At 38.9% G+C, this 24,654-nt stretch overlaps 1 protein-coding gene across 1 annotated transcript in view; it reads right to left on the minus strand.

Moving 5' to 3' along the window:
• EFCAB7 (EF-hand calcium binding domain 7) overlaps positions 1–24,654 on the minus strand; it is a gene marked incomplete at its 5' end in the record, with an annotated part of 60,397 nt that overhangs the window by 9,080 nt on the left and 26,663 nt on the right. Inside the window, 4 exons of the mRNA XM_081087928.1 lie at positions 10,151–10,299; positions 18,283–18,416; positions 19,060–19,217; positions 21,750–21,859. Coding sequence (XP_080944054.1) covers positions 10,151–10,299; positions 18,283–18,416; positions 19,060–19,217; positions 21,750–21,859 — 551 coding nt within the window. The remainder of the gene's footprint in view (positions 1–10,150; positions 10,300–18,282; positions 18,417–19,059; positions 19,218–21,749; positions 21,860–24,654) is intronic.

Here is a 24,654-nt window from a genome sequence, read left to right on the forward strand (position 1 = left end):
AATTTAAGAGGTGGATAAAGAATACTGAAAAGAACTAAATGTATAAAAACAAACCAACAGTTCAAAGTTAGTGTAAAAGCACCTTTAAAATCCAAGGCCTAAAAATGTTTGGTGCTTTTGGAAATGGATTTTTCTAATGTTTACCTTTCCGTCTTTACCACAGCCCACAAGTTGCCTTTGCCTCTCCATCCAACCCAATCTTCTGCCTCCCTATATTCCAGCTACTCTGATCTTTCAGGCTCTATAACAGTGATGGCGAACTTATGACACGCGTGTCAGAGGTGACACGTGAACTCATCTTTTTGGTTGATTTTTCTTTGTTAAAAGGCATTTAAATATATAAAATAAATATCAAAAATATAAATCTTTGTTTTACTATGGTTGCAAATATCAAAAAATTTCTATATGTGACACGGCACCAGAGTTAAGTTAGGGTTTTTCAAAATGCTGACACGCCGAGCTAAAAAGGTTCGCCATCACTGCTCTATAACAATTGAAGCTCATTCCTATGTTACAGCCCTAATACAGGGTGGGACAAAGTAGGTTTATAGTTGTGAGCACACAAAACAAGAGTGTATCCTTGTATTATTATTTATTAATTACTAGCGGCCAGGTGCATGAAATTTGTGCACGGGGGGGGGGGCAGATCCCTCAGTCCGACCTGCACCCTCTCCAATCTGGGAGCCCTCAGGGGAGCCCTCTCCAATCCGGGAGCCCTGATGGCTTAGGCCCACTCCCCATGGTTCTCTGCTCTCTGTTGGGGTTGGCTGCTCCGCGCCCACTGCCCAGAGGCTCTCCGCGGCTGGGGCAGAACGCTTGCCTTGTCGCCACAGCAGCTACCCCCCCAGGACTGGGGGACTCTGGCGGGGCTGAGGGGATTGGGCATCGCCATCTTTGTGATGGAGTGACAGTCAATTTGCATATTACCCTTTTATTAGATAGGATTGTATTATTTTCCATATGAACAACTGCAAACCTACTTTTGCTCCCCCCCACTTCCCTATATGTAATGTTCTCTCTGCTTGGAAGATCCTTTCACATCTTTTTACATGGGTACCTCCTCCTTCTTCCTCAGGTTAAAGTTTAAGAGTTACCTCTGCAGAGAGAGCTGCTCTTATTTCCCAATCTCCTTCATTTCCCTCCTGTTATTTACTTTGACCTCTAGCTTATTTTTTTCAAACCACTTTTGAAATGATTTTTTTGTATTTAATTAATTATTCTCCTTGAGGAAAGAAATTTTGACAATTTTATTCATCATTGAATTCTCAGTGCCTGTTTATTAGAGGTTTATCACATATAGGCATCCAAAAAATAATTATTCAACAAGTAAGTAAATTTATACATACTGATGGTCATCTTTTTATTTGGGGGACAAAAGATAAAAGCCTGAAGTTAGTTGAGCATTGATACACATTTTTACTAAAATTAAAAATATATATCTTAATGATTATGACCTTCACCATAACAAATTTATCTTTTTTGGTTGTTGTTAATCTTCACCACCCGAGGATATTTTTTCCATTGATTTTTAGACTGAGTGGAAGGAAAACAGGGAGGGCGGGCGGGAGGGAGGGAGAAGGAGAGAGAGAGAGAGAGAGAGGGAAAGAGAGAGAGAAACATTGATGTGAGAGAGACACACAACTGGTTGCCTCCCGCACGTGCCTGGACCAGGGCCAGGAATTGAATCTGCAACCCAAAAGGGTACATACCCTTGACTGGAATCAAACTTGTGACCCTTTGGTGTGTGTGCCAATGCTCTAACCCCTGGGAAACATTAGCCAGGCAAACTTACCTTTTTTAAATAAAGACAATACAATTTTAAAATCATTGAATTAGAAGGCAGAAGACCTGGTTTGTAATATGCTTTTGCCATTTACTAGCTACATGACCTGGGGAAGTCAATTTCTATAACACTTAGTTTCTTCATTGAAAAAGTGGGATTAAATAGGATATATTCTGCCAAGAGTTGTTGCAACTACCTAATATGTGATTGGGTGGTGAAAATATTTCAGAATGTAGAATTCTGAAACAGTATTATTTATAATAATTACAAAAATGATTGTGAAATTTTAAAGCTTTATTTTTTTTATTACTAAACAGATTCTGGTATTATTTTGCCATTTCCAAATCTTGGTTACCTGTTTTATTCCACCAAAAAGTGTCCATATTTAACGATTCACAGAAAATAAAAATCTTAAAAGGTGTTTGTTGAAGATATGTTCTCTAAGATTTTAAAAATAAAATCATATCTGCTTTAAAAAAAAGCTGCCCTATAACTATATTATTTTTTCCTGTTCCTGGGCTTAATCTTTTATTTACCTATTCTCTTTATTCTATTAAGTTAATATAGGAAGCATATAACAAGCCAGAAGACTCAAAGTAAAAGAAGTTCTGTAGCTACTAATATACTATATTACAGATATTATGGAAATACTTTAAAAGTACTATATGAGAAATACTATAAAAGCACTTTAGAAATACTATAAAAATACATTTAATATATTACTATACTATAAACGAAAAAGGGGCTATGAAGTAAACCTGACAAACTCAGGGGCCACATGGTAGGCCTGACAAGCTCAGTGACTAAAAGTAACCAGCCACACAAGATCACAAATTCTTGACTGGGCAGGTCATAGCAGCTAATCATGTTCTAGGCCTATAGCTCCCTTACATTACCTTAAGTGAGCTCTGTCCATTGTTCTTTTTTTTGGAGGGGGCATTTTTAAATTGAGATATTATTAACATATAACATTATATTAATAACATATAATATGTTATATTAAAATATAACATAAGTATATAACATTATATTAACATGATATTAATTTCAGGTATACAACATACTGATTTTATATATGTGTATATTGAAAAATGATCACCACAATAAGTCTAATAAACACCCATCATGACACATAGTTCCATTTGCAATAACACTGATGGAACTTGAGGGCATTATATGAGAGAAATAAGTCAGACTGAGAAATACAAATAAAGCATGATCTCATTTATATGTGAAATATTTAAAAAAACAACAACCTCATGGATACACAAAGAACAGATTCGTAGTTGCTGGAGGTGGGGGGGTGAAGGGTGAATGTAAAAATGGGTTGAAGGTGGTCAAAAGGTATAAACCTCCAGTTAAAGAATAAATGTCTTGGGGATGTAATATACAGCATGATTACTATAGTTAACAATACTATTTTGTGTGTTTGAAAGTTGCTAAGAGAGAAGATCTTAGAAGTTTTCATCACAAGAAAAAAACTGTAACAATGTGTTCATTGTTCTTATGCATCTAGGATAGCATACCTTTGAAATGTCAGAGTAATTTTCTTTGCTAGACCCCTCAAAGACAAAACCACAGGAACCAGAGCATGATCCACAAAACTCTTCCTTGCTATCTTGTTCCCTAAATTCCATCACTATCTACTATAAATGTTAAAGATTAACTATCCTGTTCCCACCAATGTAAAAGATGTATGTGTCTCTCTGTTTTGCTTTTTATCCAATCCTAGAGATTTCCTGGCTTTGTTTTCTTCTGCACCCTTAATCTACCACCAAAGGATTTCATGTAACCCTCCTTATGACTTTTCCTTTTATTCTAATGTATAAAATTAGCTGCAAACTGCCATTCTCCAGAGCATTTTCTTAATCTGTTAAGATTTTGCTCCTGGGAATTTTTCAAAATTTGGCTCCAATAAACTTTTATATGATTTTTCTATAGACTGGATGTTCTTTTGCTGAAAAAAACTAAACAGATCACTTTGACTAAAGTCCTTATATAAAACAACAACAACAACAATATAAAACAAATCTACGGAGAAGTTCAAGGATTCCAACCATAGGAACACAAAATGTGGCCTGTGAAATTCTGAGAAGAACACTGAGTACCATCAGATTTTAATACACATGTGGCCCCAGAATGGCCATCTGGACGCTACATAAAATCCTCTATGAAACGGCTCATTCCAATAAAGATAAATAAGCTATAATATTAAACACTAAGGAAACTTTCCTAGGATAATGAAGGATGTGGTTAGTCCATGCTTTATCTATCTTATATAATAAAAGGCTAATATGCAAACTGTCCCCTCAGGAGTTCAGCCGACCAGGAGTTCGACCGCTTGCTATGACGTGCGCTGCCCATCGGGGGGTGGCGCAGAATGAAGGAAGGCCCTGGCCAGCAGCTGGCAGTCGGGGGAAGGAAGGCCCCGATAGGCCCTAATGGCGGGCCAGGCCTAGGGAACCAACCCGTGCATGAATTTTATGCACTGGGCCTCTAGTATATAAATAACCTGGAAAACTGTGGTACATGAACTGAGCATATGCTCTAAAAGACTCTAAGCATTTCCAAACTGATTCTATATAGTAGGTTCTCCCTTTATGCTGTATGAATATGTGCTACTACTTAACAGTGTATTTATTTTCAGAATGGGTCAAAATATTTCCCTATTGAAAAGCCACAATCATCATCACTGCCTAGGACATTCCAAATTATTGGTTCTGTGATGAAGAACACATTTAACTGGAATAATAATTCATGAATTTTGATTATGTAAGGGTTTACTCCTTACACAAAAACCTTTTTGTCTTGCCCTGACCGGTTTGGCTAAGAGGAGAGTGTCAGCCTTCGGACTGAAGGGTCCCAGGTTCGATGCCGGTCAAGGGCATGTACCTTAGTTGCAGGCACATCCCTAGTAGGGAGTGTGCAGGAAGCAGCTGAATCAATGTTTCTCTCTCATTGATGTTTCTAACTCTCTATTCCTCTCCTTCTCCCTTCCTCTCTGTAAAAAAATCAATAAAATATATTAAAAAACAAAAACAAAATAACATTTTTGTCTTTATCATTCCCAAACCTGTAGAAAAATAAAAAAGGCCATAAAATAACTGGAAAGGTACATTCTTTAAATATCCTAAAGGGAGGTTCTCTACAGAGCCTTTAGAAGCAGAGTCCATAGAATTAACCTAAAACTCTTGAACAAGCACATGATCATTAAGTAAGCAGCTTCTGCTCAAGATCATGGGAACATAAGTTGCACCCTTTACAGATTTAATAGAGTGCATGTCTGACTGTGACCTATCATGTTCTCCTTATTGGTAATAATAACCTGCCTAAATCTAGGTTTTAAGGAAAATGTGTTTGAGTTATGAGAAGTACAAACTGTTACACCATGAAACAATACACCTAGAGTTCCATTAAGGATAATTACATCTCTTGTGCAGGTAATGTGGAAATCAGACTATTTAATGCCAACCCTGAACCAAGATTAATTTTTGTGTACACCTATTAGCTAGGCCATCCCAAGAGTATGACTCTCCAACACCCTCAATGAGTTATGTTTCCTAACACTCCCAAAGAATAAAATTTTTCTGGAAAAAGATTCCGGAATATAGTGATCCTATTCATAGTAGTTACACCACTCCAGGTAGTCATAAAAAAAATTTTCCTTCATGTTGGTTGACAAAATAATTAATATAGTCTAAGTCCCATGGGTACAACAAACCAGCTTAAATTAACTCAAGCAGTCACAGATAATAAAAAAGACTTGATTTTCTCTTGATCAAACAGGGAGGGTCTGTACGAATGCTAATAGTACATGTTGTACCTGGATTAACACTACAAGTAAAACCATCTACAATTCATTAGAAGAGCTAACTATACCCTGGTGGATGTGTCTCAGTTGGTTGCCAGTGTGTGATACCATGCACCAGGAGGTCTTCTGTTGGATTCCCCGTCAGGGTACTTGCCCAATAGGGAGTATGCAGAAGGCAGCTGATAGATATTTCTCTCTAATTGATGTTCCTATCTCTCTCTCCCTCTCCCTTCCTCTCTCTGAAATAAAAAAACCCCATATTTTTCTTTTAAAAAAGAGCTAACTATGAAATGTTATACCAAGAAGACTCTGGAGGTCCTTGGATCTTATCTTGGCCAAACTTGGAAAATCTAGGGTCATGATTCTGGAGTGCCCTCCAGTCCCTTCTTATAATACTCCTAGTTATACTTTTTTGTGTCAGAGTTTAAATGTTGTCCAGTGTCTTAAAATGCTTCTGTATAGTATTGTCCCAACAGATGACTTAAACACAAAAGCAGGATGAAATCATGATAAATGCACAAACTGTAAATCAGATCCCCACAGATGAAATGATTAAAAAAAAAAATCAACAACAGTGGTTGGGGGAATCTTTGATAACTTCTTCCACAGCATTAGCTGGATGAAAATCAAAAGGAGAGGCTGGGATAAAAAAAAGTTCCTACAAACATATGAAAACAAAACAAAACACAATTATTGTGTTTTCATGGTAATGAATAGTCACCAGAACTGGTTTAAACCTATTCAACTGATCTGCAACAAGTCATCTCAATGAACACAGTTTTGTAAGCCAACTGGTGTCAGCTCCTCACTTTTGAAAGTCAAGCAGTCAGAGACAGATTCATGTCAATAAATACACTGCCAAGTGCCAATCAATCAACAGTCTTACCTGAGTAACCATGCTTCCCCCAAATCCTATAATAAAATGAGAATTCTGCTCTGTGTGGATAGAATGCAACTAACCACATAGCTCTCCCTTACAGTAAGCAATCAATTCTGTTTTGCCTTTTTATTTCACTTACTGAGGGGCGTCTCATCATCCTTTGAATTTCCACTGAATATATATTTTTACCTTTTGAATTTCCAATGATGTGAATATATTATTCTATCTAATAATAGAGAAACATGGTAATTAACCGTAACTTCGCTACCCTTCCCATTGGCTAATCAGTGAGATATGCAAATTAATCACCAGCCAAGATGGCGGTTAACCGCCAACAAAGATGGTGGCTAATTTGCATACTGTAGGCAGGGCGGGACAGCGCCATCCTGCCTGCCCCGCTGCCATCCGGGCCTGCTATTTGCGACCCCGGTGGCAGGCGGCCCGTATGGGAAAAAACCCAGGGCTGGCGGCAGAACCCCAGCGTTCGGCCACCGGCCACGCCCACAAACGGCCCTCCAGCAGGGATCCCTGGACAGGTGCTAATGCACCGATCTGTCACTGGCCACGGCCACAAACAGCCCTCCAGCAGGGATGCCCGGCCTACAGGTGCTAATGCACCGATCTGCCACTGGCCATGCCCACAAACGGCCCTCCAGGGGATCCCTGGCTGACAGGTGCTAAAGCACTGATCTGCCACTGGCCATGCCCACAAATGGCCCTCCAGGGGATCCCTGGCTAACAGGTGCTAAAGCACTGATCTGCCACTGGCCACGCCCACAAATGGCCCTCAGGGGGGGGATCCCCGGCAGACAGGTGCTAATGCACCAATCTGTCACTGGCCACGCCCACAAACGGCCTTGGGGGGATCCCCAGCCGACAAGTGCTAATGCACTGATCTTCCACGCCCACAAACAGCCCTCCAGGGGGATCCCCGGCTGACTAGTGCTAATGCACCAATCAGTCACTAACCACACCCACAAACAGCCCGCCAGTGGGGATCCCCAGCCTACAGGTGCTAATGCACCGATCTACCACTGGCCACGCCCACAAATGGCCCTGGGGGGGATCCCCTCCCGACAGGTGCTAATGCACTGATCTGTCACTGGCTATGCCCACAAACGGCCCTGGGGGGGATCCCCGGCTGACCGGTGCTAATGCACCAATCTGCCACTGGCCATGCCCACAAACGGCCCTCTGCTGGGATCCCAGGCTGGCAGGTGCTAATGCACTGATTTGCCAAAACGCACACCCAGGCAGCCTTTGCACTGCACGAACTATGCAGCCGGGAGGGGAGAGTGGGGCCACTGGGAGCAGGGCGGGAACTTCCCGGGGTTGGCGTCAGGCAGCTCAGAGCAGAGTGTGCACTATCCCCGCTGGTAGCTGCTTGCTCATTCATTTACTCGCTCGTTCATTCACTCATTCACTCGCTCATTATTCACTCACTCAGCAAACCCTCTCAGGTCCATGGCACCAGGCCAGGCACTGAAGGTGAAGCAGGATAAGACAGAGCTATGTCCTCAAGATGTTAGTAATTCAGTAGGGCGAAGCAGGCACATGAATGAGGCAGTTGTATGCACAGATGCAGTGTACTGGGTTCTGTGAGGGCTGTAACTAACGCCGACTTTGTTCTCTTGATAAATTGGGGCCTTGGGAGCCAGGCTGCCCAAGCCTGTAGGCCTGTGCCTAGGCCAGGAGTGGCCGAGGTCCCAGAACATGACAGAGGGTGCAGGTCAGGCTGAGGGGTCTGGCCCCACTCCTCATCCTCACCCCCAAGTGCACAAATTTTTGTACACCGGGCTACTAGTATAGTAAATAAATGAATAAACTTTAAGTTTAAAAAGTTTTATCTCAAAAATCCTTTTTGCCTATGATTTCAAAGGTCCATGACATCAGTAAATGCTATAAAATATTTTAAATTACTCAACTAATTTCTCTATTAAGTGAAAACATGTACAACAGATGCAATATTATTCATAGATTAGATTCTGATTTTGTAACATGGTTAAAATGTGGGGTTCAGTGAATGTTAGATTAAAGTAGGATATAAAAGTAACTGTAACTATTTACCTCCTAGCTACACTAATAAAAGAGTAACATGCAAATTGGTGTCACTCCACTATGCCCACCAGCCAATCAGAGTGACTATGCAAATTAACCTAACAAAGATGGTGGTTAATTTGCATACACAGGCATGGAGCAAAGACTGAAGGCTCCAGCCAGAGTGAAGACTGAAGACTGAAGACTGAAGAGGCTTGGCTTCTCCGCTGCAGCTGCAGCAGAGAAGCCCAGCCTTGCTGCGGCCGCAGCAGAGAAGCCAAGCCTCGCTGCAGCCAGAGGGGAGAACCCAAGCCTTGCTGTGGCCGGACCAAAGGCCTGGGTCCCGGGTGCTGGAGGAAAACTGGTGCCGGCAGCTAGGGGAAGGTAGGCCTATTGCACGAATCGTGCAATAGGCCTCTAGTCTATAATAGTAAAAACACAATATGCTAATTAGACCAGACATCCTCCCAGACAAAGCTGGAGCTGCAAGGGAAGCCCGGGTCCCGGTTACCTGCTGGCAGCCAGTAGGAAGCCCAGGTCCTGGGTGCCAGAGCTGGCAGCCAGGGGAAGGAAGGCCTACTCTTGCATAAATTTCATGCATCAGACCTCTAGTTATTAATAACAACAAAAAAGTATAGAAAACTTTTCAGAAAACAGGTTTATGAGGGATTTTGAATAATATCAAAACTAAGAATTAAACCAAAGTCTCAATACACTCAAATTCAAAATTTGTTGGTGTTAATGTTGCCCTAAGATGATTTATATATAGAAAGAACATAAACTATTTTTAATTTTAAGAATATAAACAAAACTAGTTATCTAATTTGTGGCCTGAAACTCTTAAATTTTTTATTTTAAACCTAACACAAAAATATAGAACTTAAGAAGTAAGACTTAGCCCTAGCTGGTTTGGCTCAGTGGATAGAGCATCCACCTGCAAACTGAAGGGTCTCAGGTTTGATTCCGGCCAACGGCACATGCCCCGACTGCGGGCTCGATCCCCAATAGGGGGTGTGCAGGAGGCAGTCGATCAGCGATTCTCTCTCATTATTGATGTTTCTATCTTTTTCTCCCTCTCCCTCTCTGAAATCAATAAAAAAAATATTAATAAAAAAAGAAGTAGGGCCTAATTTTTATTATTCCTTTGGATTATTACAAGTCTTATTCAACTTCTGTACCTATCATGTTAATAAATAATAATGATAGCTAACACATACACAGTGCTTTAAATAAGTGAAGCACTGCCAAAGAAGCATCCTTTGTCAAAAAATCAGAATTCCAGTTTTCATACAGACACATTCTCCTTATTCTGAGCCTTTATTCTGTTGGGACAAAGAGTTTCCCCATGGAAATGAGACTTTAGCAACTCAAATAGCCATTACCAATTAAGAAATATAATTTTTTTATTACAATCATATGTTCAAACTCCTTTGTTCCTGAATGTTTGTAGTAACTAAATTTCAGCTCAAAATAGGAATTTTCATAAACTAGCAAAATGGGCCGTTGCACCCAGGATTCATTCATATGCTAAAGTTCAAGAATTTCAGTGCCCAATTTAGAAGTCATGTATCGGGAAAAAGTTCATGGGGCAAAATATTATGTACATTAAAACCACAATAAAATTTTCAGATTGCTTTACCTCTGTTAATTCCAGAGCTTTATTGTAGCCCATTGAGAGCAGAGTTACCCAAAGGTCACGAGGATCTCCTTCACGATCATTAGCTTCCATTAGATTCAGATCCATAAAGCCCTGTCTTGTTAGTTCATTCTTCTTTGTATCAAAATTCTCTGTCAAAACAACCAAAAGTTCTTCCTTATATGATATAAATTTCATACATTTAATAAAAAGTCTATCTTTTGGTATTCATAAATGTTTATTTTAAAGGAGACCTTATGAATCCGTGAGCCATGTTTGAAAGTGGAATGACTCAAAACATGCTTGAGCCCTGGCCGGGTAACTCAGTTGGTGAGCATTGTCCCAATATGCCAAGGTTGTGGGTTCGATCTCTGATCAGGACACATACAAGAATCAACCAGTGAATGCATAAATAAGTAGAACAACAAATTGATGTTTCTCTTTCTCTCCCTTCCTCTCGAAAGAAAAGAAGGAAGGAAGGAAGGGAGGGAGGGAGGGAGGGAGGGAGGGAGGGAGGGAGGGAGGGAGAAGACAACTGTTTAAAAAAAAAACATGATTGAGTCTAATTTCCCATAATTCAGCATAACCATCACAATGCATGCTTTAGTTTTTAAACAAACTCTGAAGTTATAAAAAATGCAAATATATTCCAAAATTAAAGGAAAGTGTAATATTGGGTAAATTCTAACCTGCCTGCTTATGTAGAGCAGATACTATTATATATTTCAAAAAAAATTAAAATGCTTCATATATATTTGCTACTTAAAATCAGCAGAACTTGAATGGATTTGATATAATAACTCCCAAACTACTGGTGTTTCAAAAAGGGAGGTGAGGATATGCCAGATTTAAGGAGACTGCTATATGCCTAATTACTCTAATTTTAACTGAATTGTCCCCTTAAAAAACTATTAGATAATAGGAAACACTTTGGAGTTCATGAATGTCCCAGACAAATATAAGTATATCCATTTAAATATTATTTGCAAGCAAAACTAAATCCACCTAGAAGTACCTAAATATGTGTAATTCCTGAATTTATCTATAATATAGATAACAAACAGCTACTCATTATGGATTATATTCTGTTAACTGCCCTAGCAACAAGAAAGATTCCATTTTCCAACTCTTACCTGTAATATATCCAAGGCAAATGGGTACTCCTATTTGAGATATCCCTTTTGTATGCATTATAGTAAGAAAAGCATCAGAGACATGACTGTTTAAAAGTGGATGACTGAATAATAGTTTAAAATATTTAGAGTTTGGAAAATGACTCATACCTTTTACAAGAAAAAAAATAAATGAAGATCAAATTTGATCATAGAAATGGTAGCCACTAAAATGGAGGTTGGAGCTACTTATGCAGTAAAGCAAAATGAAAAATATTAATATTTGATTATAATCCAAAGAAATTATTGCTTTCAAAAATGTATCCAGATACTGTACTATAAAGACTATTAATAACTAATCTACTTTTAAAACTTAAAATTATCAATCCTCCATTAAGTTTTAAAAAATGTATTAACATCCCCAACTTTAAGACTTACTTTAAAGCTACAATAATCAAGATAGTGTGATAATGGCAAAAAATTAAACACAATAATCAGTGGACTTCAGATCTCAGAAAAAGAACCATACAAATATATGCAATGTTTGACAAAGGAGCAAAGTCAGTTCAATGGAGAAAGGATAGTCTTCTCAAAAAGTGGTGCTGAACCAACTGGACATCACTATGGAAAAATCTATAATTCTAGACAAGGATCTTACATCTTTCACAAAAATGAATTAAAATGGACCATAGACCCAAAAGGGTCATAGTCTCAAAACACAAGTCTATAAAACTTCAAGATAACAGGAGAAAATCTGAGTGAACTTGTATATATCTATGAGTTTTTAGCTACAACACCAAATGTATGATCCATGAAAAAAATGGATAAGTGGAACTTCACTAAAATTAAAATCTTCTGCCCTGTGAAGGACACTATTAAGAGAATGAAAATACAAGCCACAGATTGGGAGAATATACTTATAAAACATATATCCAATAAAGACTTGTATCCAGCATATACTAAGAACTCAACAATAAGGAAACAAATATCTTAATTAAAAAATGGACAAAAAATCTGAACAGACACCTCACCAAAGAAAATATGCAGATGGCAAAGAAGCATATGAAAAGATACTCGATGTTATATTTCATTAAGGAACTGCAAAATAAAACAACAATGAAATACCGCTACACACATATTAGAATAGCTAAACACAAAAAGCTGACAATACCAAATGTTGTATGGTGCAACAGGATTCATTGCTGGTGGGAATGCAAATGGTAGTCACTTTGGAAGACAATTTGACAGTTCTTTCAAAGTTAAACCAGGTTTCCTATGCCATACAGCAATACCATTTCATTGCTATACCATTCATTAACTGAAACGATTGAAATGAGTTGAAAATTATGTACATACAAAAATCTGCGCATTGATTATTTATAACAGCTATATTCATTATTGCCAAAAACTGGAAGAAATCACGATGTCCTTTACTAGGTGAATAAGCAAACTGTGGTACTTTCAAACAACAAAATATAATTCAGCAGTAAAAAGAAATGAACTATCAAGCCTTGATAAAGGAAACTAAATGTTTATTGCGAAGTGAAAGAGGACAGTCTGAAAAGGCTATGTATTGTACGATATTCTAACAAGACAATACTCTGGAAGAGGCAAAACTATAGAGACAGTAAAAATATCAGTGGTTGCCAAAAGTTTGGAGGGAGGAATAGGTAGATAAATAGGTACAGCATAGAGGATTTTTAGGGCAATGAAATGATTTTGTATGATTCTGTAATGCCAGATACATGAAATTATATATTTGTCAAAATCCAAAGAATTGTACAATATAATCCTAATATAAACTATGGATTTTAGTTAATAATGATGTATCAGTATCAATTTTAACAAATGTACCATACTAATTAATACAACATGTTTATAATAGGGAGAACTGGTTGGGGGCCGGGGATGGGGGGAGAGAAAGGATACATGGGATTATCTATTTAATCTTTACTATAAACCTAAAACTTCTCTAAAAATAAAATCAAGGCACATTTAAGTCTAACAAGATTTTATTAAGATGACCTTACAGATAAATAATGTTTTCTTATTATCAAAGAAAATGATAAAATTAATATTATATGTGATTAAAAATATAAACATTTCAGAACTTAAAAAGCCTGTTTTTTTTTGTAGTATTATTAATGTTAGTAAAAGAGTCATTCCCCCCAAATCACTTTTTCAGTCAACCATTCTTGGGTATTTTTTAAAGCATGGTGCTTAAGGTTCTGGAGTCTGACTGCCTAGGTTTGAAATTCAGCTGTGAAATTTTTTGCTGTCTAACCATGCTCAAGTGGCTTATCCTCTTTTATTCTAATTTCTTATTTGTAAAATGAGAATAATAGCACATATCTCAGAGAGTTGATATGTAGAAGTGCTTCTACCTAGTACATGATAAGTTCTCAAAAAATGTTAACTGTCAACTCTACCAATTTAATTAAATTATTAAACAAATTATATTTATCAACAACTTTATAGTAAGATAATCCTATTTATGAATCACTCTTATGGACTATGCTCTAGTACAGGGGTGGGCAACTCCTGGCACGCATGCCAAAAATGGCATGCCAATAACTTTTGCTGGCACGCAAAACCCTCTCTTATCTTCCATTTACAATTTTTTTCTTAATATCGACTTTTTTATTTTTCAGATAAATTCAGTGTAGGTGCATCTTAGATAAATAAATAATTTTACATAACAAGTTATCTTAAAGACCATAGACATGGATTGACGAGAGAGGGGAAGAGCAATTTCAATGCCTCTGCCTTAACTCTCCCTGCCTTCCTAGATCCGGCCAGTGTTTTGGTTTCATCCACATACGCTTGTGAATCTTTGTTCTCAGTGATGAATTTTGTTAAGTCTCATAATATGAGTAGCCTGATGGATGAAAGTAATAGCTCGTGCATATCTCTGAAGGTCATGAAATATAAACCTGAGGTAGGAGAGAAACTAAGATGGCGGCATAGATAAACACCGGGAAATTGCTGCCTCCCACAACTTCAAAAAAACAACATAAAGACAAAACGGACATCATCCAGAACTACAGGAAAGCTGGCTGAGTGGAAATTCGACAACTAGAAGGAAAGAAAAGCACACTGAGAGCCAGAGGAGCTGCGGAAGTAAAGTGCAGAGGTACGGAGGCTCAAGCGCTCACGGAAAGGGGCTGGCACCTGAGGACGTGGCTGTCTTTTTGAATCGGGAGGGAGTCACAAGCTCCCAACTGCTCTGAACTCCGGTTCCGGGAAGTCTCTGGGGACCCAGGACTCATACGGGGAGAAACTGGACTGTCTGGCAGCGGGCAGAACTCGGAACTTGAGGTCGGTTTTCCCTCAGAGGTGCTTGCAGCAATTACCGGGACACTGAGACACGCGGCCCCTTAGGGCAGGGCTGAGGACCAGCCATAGCTGCTTGCTCCGCCCTTTGATTCCCTGAGACCCCGCCCCACCCAGGCTGCAGCAGAGGCTTTTGCATATGAATGCCCCGGCCCTTTGCAACCTGAAAATTACCTAACTGCAGCCGGGCAAAGACAGACCCAGAACTTCCAAGAGAAGGCCCAAGGCCCCACAGCAGCTTGCATTGCTTCACAGCTGGGCCTCATCAGGGTACCTCCAAACTCCAAAAAAGGAAGGGGAATCTGCAGTTCTCTTCGTAGCTCCTGCTGTGTAACCTCAGGCAGAGGCTAAATTAGCACCTCCTTAGATCCAAGAGCCAGTGTACCCAATTGTCAGAGGGGGACCATCCAGATTACAACTCCTCAGATCCATAAGGGACACACTCAGGGTGCAGACTCAGTGAGCACCAAAACCCCACTGAAGCAAGTCTTGCCCCAGAAGGGTGTCTTCAGCACAGAAGTTCTCCCACTGCAGACACAGCTGATTCTCACTGCCAATTGGCCTGGAGGTCAATTCCTCCCAGTGATCCTACAACAACCAAGGCATAACTACAACAAGACTGTGCACAAAGCCCACAAGGGGGTGCACCAAGAGTGTCCACCTCAGGTAACTGGGGAGGCTGAGCCACTGGGCCCTACAGGACACCTAGCACACAAAAACACTCTATCAACACAGGGAAGCATAAAAAATGCGGAGACAAAGAAACAGGTCACAAATGACAGAAATGGAGGAAAGCAAACGACTGGATATAGAGTTCAAGGCCACGTTTATAAGGTTTTTCAAGAATTTTATGGAAACCGCCGATAAATTTATTGAGACCCTAGATAAATCTAGTGAGACTCTCGAGGATATGAAAAAGAACCAACTGGAAATTAAGCATACACTGACTAAAATAAAGAATAATTTACAGAGATCCAACAGCAGACAAGAGGATCCCAAGAATCAAGTCAAAGATTTGAAATACGAAGAAACAAAAAAGACCCAACCGAAAAAGAAAAAAGATTCCAAAAATATGAAGATAGTGTAAGGAGCCTCTGGGACAACTTCAAGCGTACCAACATCAGAATTATAGGGGTACCAGAAGAAGAGAGAGGGCAAGATATTGAAAACCTATTTGAAGAAATAATGACAGAAAACTTCCCCTACCTGGTCAAAGAAATAGACTTACAAGTCCAGGAAGCGCAGAGAACCCCAAACAAAAGGAACCCAAAGAGGACCACACCAAGACACATCATAATTAAAATGCCAAGAGCAAAAGACAAAGAGAGAATCTTAAAAGCAGCAAGAGAAAGACAGTCAGTTACCTACAAGGGAGTACCCATACGACTGTCAGCTGATTTCTCAACAGAAACTTTGCAGGCCAGAACGGAGTGGCAAGAAATATTCAAAGTGATGAATGCCAAGAACCTACAACCAAGATTACTTTATCCAGCAAAGCTATCATTCAGAATAGAAGGTCAGATAAAGAGCTTCACAGATAAGAAAACGCTAAAGGAGTTCATCACCACCAAACCAGCATTATATGAAATGCTAAACAGTATTAAGAAGAGGAAGAAGAAAAAGGAACTCTTACCATTTGTCACAGCATGGATGGAACTGGAAAGCGGATAAATACCACATGATCTCACTCATTTGTGGAATATAATGAACAACATAAACTGATGAACAAGGACTGATCCAGAGACGGAGAGGCATTGATTGGACTGTCAGGCCTTGGAGGGAAGGTAGGGGAGGGTGGGGGTAAGGGGGAAAGATCAACCAAAGGACTTATATGCAAGCATATAGGCCTAACCAATGGACACGGACAACGGGGGGAGGGGGGAGAGAATGAGCGGGGGGGGGAGGGGGCGTAGAGGGTAACGTGGGGATAAGGGCACATATGTAATATCTTAATCAATAAAAAATATATTAAAATATAAAAAAAAAACCTGAGGTAAAATCTCTGTCATCAGTGATGCAGCAGCAAAAGTCCCACTGATAATATCAAACGGAGTCATAAAGTTTTCTGTTGGACTATCAGTGTACATGTATACATTAAAACATAAATGAATTTTCCTCATCACATACTGTGTTTTTGTCGCTCGAAAGAATTTTATTATTTCTTCAAGGTTCTTCACATATGTACACCTTAAGAGATATCAAGTAGGCGTAACATGTTCTCAAAAAATTAGGGTTGGCACGCAGAAGAATTTTGAGTCAGAGATTTTGCTGGTTTTGGCACATACTCACAAAAAGGTTGCCCACCCCTGCTCTAGTATAAACAATAAAAAATTAAAAGATTATATTATTAAAGTTACAAGATAATAGCATCATTCTAAAAATAATACACTTAAGTATATTATCAATCTTGTTAATCAAAATTTAATATTATAAATCAATATACATTTCTTATTATTGATTATACTATATAAACTCAGTTAAAGAGATATTTCTACCTTACTTGCAGTTTAGATAAATATTTTTCAGACTTCCATCTGGCTCACTGACTTTCAAGCTTAGATCATTTTAAGAACCAGAAGAGTAGAACATAGTACTGCCCCAATGATAGATATATGTCAATTAATCTGGTATTTGTTCCTCCTCAAACTTCTTGTTCTGACTACAGCTTTTTGCTTTCCCCCCTTGACCTTTCAGTCCTTGTCTTAAATATAAAGCCCCAACCAAATCCCACACTCCTCCTAAGTGACAATTGCTTTTACCTCATTCTCAATATATTTCTTTGGTATTTTTGGTTTCCATACTTCCATGGATACAATTTTATAATTTAACTCGAATATAAAAAACCCAAAGAATTCTTAATAGGTATAAACAACTTCCTGGAAACTTAATTTTTAGTAAAACTCTAGTTTACTAGATCTTTGCTGCCCTCTCCTGGGCACAGTTTGGGGCTCTTGACCACTGCAGTCCCATTGATATCAAGAGCTAGGGCAAAGTGTTTTTGTTTGTTTGTTTAAAAATTTTTAATGTATTTTTATTGATTTCAGAGATAAAGGGAGAAGGAGAGAGAGATAGAAACATCAATGATGAGAGGATAATTGATTGGCTGCCTCCTGTACACCCCCTACTAGGGATGGAGCCGGCAACCAGGCATGTGCCCTTGACTGGACTCGAACCGAGGACCCTTCAGTCCGCAGGCCGACACTCCGTCCACTGAGCCAAACTGGCTAGGGCTAGGGCAAAGTTTTTCACACTCTAAGCACCAAAGAGCACAGGTTGAAAACAAAATTACAATTAAGTGTTATAATTCATATTTTCTTTGAGTACTATACCAACTATCAGTTTAAGTAAAATAAATGTTTACATTTTTATGATCTACAAACAATCGCTATAATAATATTCCATTGAGAAGTCTGACATTTTACTTCATAAGAATGAGAGGGGACCTATATATTTCTTTACATAATCCATTAAGAAAAAGAAAAGTGCTGCTCAGCCGGTGTGGCTCAGTGGTTGAACATCAACCCATGAACTAACAGGTCACCGATTCGATTCCGGTCAGGGCACATGCCCGGGTTGCAGTTGATTGATGTCTTTGTCTCATCGATGTTTCTATCTGTCCCTCTCCCTTCTTCTCTCTCTAAAAAATCAATAAAAACATATTGTTTAAAAAAAAAAAAGAAAAGTGCTTACCTCTGCAGACAGCCCAAGCATCTTCATCACATTTCTCACCACTTGTTCTCAATTCAAAAAAATTATATTCTTCAAGACTAAGAAGACCATTTCCATCTAAGTCAATTATTTCAAATATATCTGATAAAGTTGACCTAAAATTATAAAAATAGCCAATTATTTCTTGTCTCCAAGGCAACTTGACTGAAGCTCTATAAAGATAACTTTCAAAAGGAAGTAATATCAAGTTATTGAACAGTTTTTGTGAACTATAAAGCTAATGTATCCAAATGTATATTTTCACTCAGTCTAGTATTGAATGAGATAAAGAAGCTTCTAAAGCAATCATTGTATCTTAACACATAGTAGGACCTCAATTAATAGTAGTTCCCTTCTTTTTTCCTTTCTCCAATCTTTCTTCTTCCTTTCTACCAGATGATGTTGTGTGTATCTAGGGCATGGGAAAACCACCTAAGTGCTTGGATTTCATGTTTGACAGTTATCTAAATTAACAGTGCAACTAGCAGGATCTAGTTTTAAGGCAGTGCCTACTGGAGGAGAAATTGAAATGTATGACTAAAGCTGACTTGCTAAATGTATGGAACCCAGAAATAAATGGCAATCCCAGACCTGTGAATGGAAGGTCACTTCCAGAAGCCTAGTGAAAGAGTTGAATTATTGAATTAGAATCATGGGGTGGGAGTGGCAGCTGCCCAAAGGAAAGGGTGGAAGACAGGCTATTAATATATATGTGTCCTGTCTAAATGTTAAGTTCTAACCTTCAGAAACAAGACTTACCTAAATTCATTTGTAAGAAACAATTCCCCTGTTTCATCCCTACACACCAGCTGGGCTTCTTCTGTTATTGGTTTTACTTCCTTCTTCAGCTTACAGCCAGTTGTGGAAGGAATTAACCAGTAAATTCCAGGTCCTAGTTCACCAGTCCATCCAAAAACCTGTTTTGAAAAGAATAATAATTTTTAAAACGACCATAAATCTTAATGACTTTTCATCTTCCTTCTGAAAAAGAAGCATTAGAAATAAATTTTGGAATCAATATTCACCAATTCTATTTTAGTTTTATCAGTCTTTTACAGACTTCAAAATCTTTTTTCAATGGTAACTGTAGTATAAGACTATTATATATAATTTTATGTAGTTCTATCTTTTTAATGCTTAAAACTGTAACAGGTAAAAAATTATATAATTTCTAAATCTTTTCCAATCATGTTCAAAAATGATTGTGAAGCAAATATCTTCAACAGAAAGCAAAAACAGAGATCTTAGAATAATTTTTCCAGGGTACAGTTCCCTAATATGATTCAAATATAAACATATAATTTGTAACTCATATTTCAATAACACAAAACAAAAACTAAATATATTTAAAAGAGTAAACTATTTATATAAATTAGTCATATTCATAAGAATCCAATTCTATAGACAAACACACTGGAATTTTTCTATTATGTAATATGGACTATAAAACAAGATGGCAGAATCCCATGTAAATCTACCTTATATAAAATTATTTTCCATCACAGGGTATTTATAATGAGTGCCAGGATATTTGTATAGGGAAATATTTTATTCTCTTGTTCTATAAAATAAAGCAAAATGGTATCTCTCTATGGAACTTCTAGGTACTTTCTGAAGCCCAATGGCTTCCTATAAAACCTAGGGGTTGTCTCTGTCAAACATATTAATTCTAAGACTGTTCTGTCAGCTATTTGCCCTTCAGTACAGAATAGTTCTAGGGATTTCTGTCTGGTATTATGTTCAAAACCTTTCAAAACCCAGGTATATTTTAGGTCATCCTGTATATGTATATCCCAAATAAAATTGCTCATATGTATTCAAGGATCAGCCCTATTTCTGCCCTCACATATCAGGGGAACCATAATCATCTTAAAGTGACCATGTCCGCCCTGACCGGTTTGGCCCAGTAGATAGAGCGTCAGCCTGCAGACTGAAAGGTCCCAGGTTCAATTCCGGTCAAGGGCATGTACCTTGGTTGCGGGCACATCGCCAGTTGGAGGTGTGCAGGAGGCAGCTGGTCGATGTTTCTCTCTCATTGATGTTTCTAACTCTCTATCCCTCTCCCTTCCTCTCTGTAAAAAAATCAATAAAACATATTTAAAAAAAGTGACCATGTCCTATTTTAATGCAAGAAGCAACCTAATAAAACCAAGAGTCATTTTGAAGACTAAAGATTGACCAAAGCCATCCTTTGGAAGCCATAATCTTTTAGACTGGCCAGATATAGACTGATACCCAGGAGTGAAAAACAGTTCTTGCCACTTCTTAATATATGTTATCCCATGAAACTCCACATATAACCCTGAATTGCCACTGTGGATGGCAAATGGAAAGTCTTTCATGGGCACAAAATTCTTTTTAAAGAAAATTTGTGAAACTAAAACTAAAAATGAAAAGTCCTTTGTAAATATGACATATTACAGATAACCAGAAGCCCATATAGTAAAGGGGTAAATAGAAACTCATTCAAACTTTATTACAGGCTTGCTATGTACTAACATTTTTACACATGCAATCTCATAAGAAAGTAATTTTATCCAAAGCAAAAATGGGAAAAGCTATTGTTTTAGACAATGCTTTATCTTGAACTTAACTTTGTAGTCAGTTCTGAAGAGGAGTTTAGTCAAACATTAACTTCTGTCATTTTATTTGTTTCTTGCCTATAACTATTCTTGTCTGTAAGGAAGCCTACAATAAAGACTTTTATATAACATTCCATCAGGGAAATGTTTGTCTGTCGTTGGACCTATATAAAGATTAAATATGATATTGCAGTAAGCCCTTGAATAGTATTATTCCTGCTGTTGTGTAGCAGATGTATTTTGTAGTCCTCATAAAATAAATAGCCACATTTATGTATCTGCCTCACATTTTTGGCTTCTGAGTAAATATATAATTAGAAAAGATCAGAGCAACCCTATGAGCAACATATAAAATCATTTAAAAGCATTTCTTCAGATCAATCTATTTTTGAACCCTATAATATGAGTCAAGCCTGAGGATAGTAATCTTGACATTTTTCTTTTTTGCAGTAGCATGTAAGTAAAATAAACATCTAAAGCAAGTCTTTCCCAAATCTTGAATTACTTGCATTTAGGGGGAAACTGTCCACTGGTATCAACCGTTTTTTTGAGTCTAACAAAAAATGTTCTCATGTGTGGAAATGGGTATTTAGAGAAGAGGAAAGTGAAGTACAATGTCATACAACTGTTAAGTTATGAAGCTAAGACTACCAATCAAGCCTCAATTCTTAAATCTCAGCAAACAAGAAATAGTCCTTCACAATAAAACATATGTAATATTCATAGTGTTTAAGTACTGTATATGCCTTAATTGGAAGAAAATATACAACAGTTAAAAAAAATAAAATATAGAAAAACTACTATTGTCCCCAAACTTGAATTCATACTATATTTTTAAATTAAATATTAGAAAATAAATATGTATACTTCTCTATTTTGTAGTTCAGTAAAACACATGAGCTGTAGGTTTGCTTGATTCTCACTTTCCTTAAGAATATACAAGGCAGTATCAACTGATAACCAAGGTGATGGTTTTCCTACAAATAAAAAACCCAAAATCTTAAAATAAGCAATCACTACTTACTCTTCCCATTTAAAGAAGAAGTTAGTGGTTTCTTTTCCCACTGGATTCTTTTTTAGAAATACACATTCTACTTTTATATGAAAACATAATTGCATTTGCAATAAGGCACATACTTATATACAGTGAGCTTGTTAGAAACATTCTCCACATACACAATTTCTAAAAATCATAATTTTTCTTGAATTTATCAAAGAGCTAAGGTTGCAAGGCAACCAAGAAGCCTGAAATCCAAAGAAAAACAAAACCCTTTAGGGAGAGAAGGGATGCAAGTACTGGTTACCTGCGGGAAAACATAGTTGGAGGAAGAGATGTCAGACACCATCTATGTGTTAACAACTCCAAAATTTGTATTTCCAGCTAGAACCTTACCTCTCAACATTAGACCCGTATAAACAACTGCTATTTAACATTTGCACTTGGATTTCTATATCTAAAACTGACCTTCCTCAACCCCTTTTAAAAAACTGTCCATCTATACTCTTCTCAATCCCCATTAATAGTAATTCATTCCTTTCAGTTACTCAAGCCAGAAATCTTGGAGTCATCTTTAACTTTTTTCTTTTCTCATATATCACAACCAATACCCAGGAAACCCTATGGTTCAACCTCCAAAATATCTCCAGAATTTTTACTTCTGATCCTTTGTACATTCTAGTTCAAAGCATAATCACTTACCTCCTAGAATTCTGCAATAGCATCCTAGCTGGTCTCTTTGCTTTCTCCTGGGCACCCTTCAGTCTCTTTTCAATATGACAATATGACTGATCTTGATAAAATACAAGTCATATTATGTCCTGCCTCTACTCATAATCTTCTCATGGAGTTGGGAGTTGGAAAAATGTTGCTCCCACCCAAACAATAAGGAAAAGTGAATGAACTACAAAATCATAAATTTTCTTGAGCCCATTCAGAGCTGAGGTCACAGGGCCACCAACAGCCTCAAATCCAAGGAAAGACAGACCTTTCAAAGGAGAGAGGACATGCAAGCACTGGCTTATTTGTGATAAAAAACAGGAGGACGAGATGTCAGGCACCATACAAGTGGATAAAGACAGAGGGCAGAGCAATATTCTATATAATAAAGAGGTAATATGCAAATTGACCATCACTCCAACACACAAGATGGCCGCCCCCATATGGACACAGGATGGCTGCCACAAGATGGTCGGCAGGGGAGGGCAGTTGTGGGCGATCAGGCCAGCAGAGGAGGGCAGTTAGGGGTGACCAGGTCGGCAGAGGAGGGCAGTTGGGGGGACCAGGCCTGCATGGGAGGGCAGTTGGGCAGGACAAGGCCTGCAGGAGAGAGGAGTTGGAGGGGGATCAGGCCTGCAGTGAAGGATAGTTAGGGCAACCAGGCCTGCAGGGGAGGGCAGTTGGGGGTGACCAGGCCTGCAGGGGAGGGCAGTTAGGGGCAACCAGGCCTGCAGGGGAGGGCAGTTGGGGGGGGGGACCAGGCCTGCAGGGGAGGACAGTTGGGAGGGACAAGGCTTGCAGGGGAGGGCAGTTGGGGGAGGGACCAGGCTTGCAGGGGAGGGCAGTTGGGAGCAAACAGGCCTGCAGGGGAGGGCAGTTGGGGGTGACCAGGCCTGCAGGGGAAGGCAGTTAGGGGCAATTGGGCTGTCAGGGGAGAAGTTAGGCGTCGATCAGGCTGGCAGGGGAGTGGTTAGGGAGTGATCAGGCTGGCAGGCAGAAGCGGTTAGGGGCAATCAGGCAGGCAGGCAGACGAGCGGTTGGGAGCCAGCAGTCCTGGATTGTGAGAGGAATGTCCAACTGCCTTGAGGGGTCCCAGATTGGAGAGGGTGCAGGCTGGGCTGAGGGACACACACACCCGTACACGAATTTCGTGCACCGGGCCTCTGGTTTGAAGAAATAAAAGTGGAAAATTTTCTAAAAATTATACAAGACAACAAGCCACAAATCCAAGATACTCATAGAGCCTAAGGAGGATAAATACCAAAAAACAAAAAAGCAAAAAACAAAAAACCCAAATCAAGCAGTATCAACAAGAAAAGCAAAAATACCAAGCACACATTCAAACTGTTGAAAATAAAAGAAAAAGAAAATCTTGATGGCAGCCATGGGGAAAAATCCTCCTAGAGGTTCTTCATTTCCCTCAGATTAAAGGCCACATCCTCATTATGGTAAAAACCCTCTATCTGATTTTGTCCTTGTTCCTCATAGTTTCCTTACCTAATTCTAGACACTCTAGCCCCTTGCTCTTCTTCTAAACTATGCACACTCTCACCTCCTCCACTCTTCACACATCCTTCTCAACACCCTTACACCCACAAAGCATACCCCCTTTTCTTCTGTGGAAGACAGCAAAAATGGCTTTTCCTATCTGTATCTACAACCCTTTGCAATGTGACTTTGCAGCTCCTTCATTAAGAGGTCAAGTCTATTTCTTCACTTATAAATCTGGACTTGTCTTATGACTTCCTGTGAGCAACAAGAAGAAACATGCCATTTCTGAGCCCAGGCATTGGGAGGCCCTATGGTGCTTCTGCTTTCTCTCAAAGATCCCTGTTACACCATGAGAACAAGTCCAGACTAGTTAACTAGATGATAAGAGAATATATGAGGCCCTGGCCGGTGTGTGGCTCAGTTGGTTGGGTTTTGTTCCATGTACCAAAAGGTTGCTGGTTCAATTCCCAGTCAGGGCATATCCCCAGGTTGCAGGTAAGGAGAGTTTGGGAGGTGGCCAATCGGTTTTGCTTTTGCATCAATGTTTCTTAATCCCCCTTGCCC

The sequence above is a fragment of the Myotis nattereri genome (assembly GCF_964212035.1).
Source record: "Myotis nattereri genome assembly, chromosome: 3".
Taxonomy (NCBI): domain Eukaryota; kingdom Metazoa; phylum Chordata; class Mammalia; order Chiroptera; family Vespertilionidae; genus Myotis; species Myotis nattereri.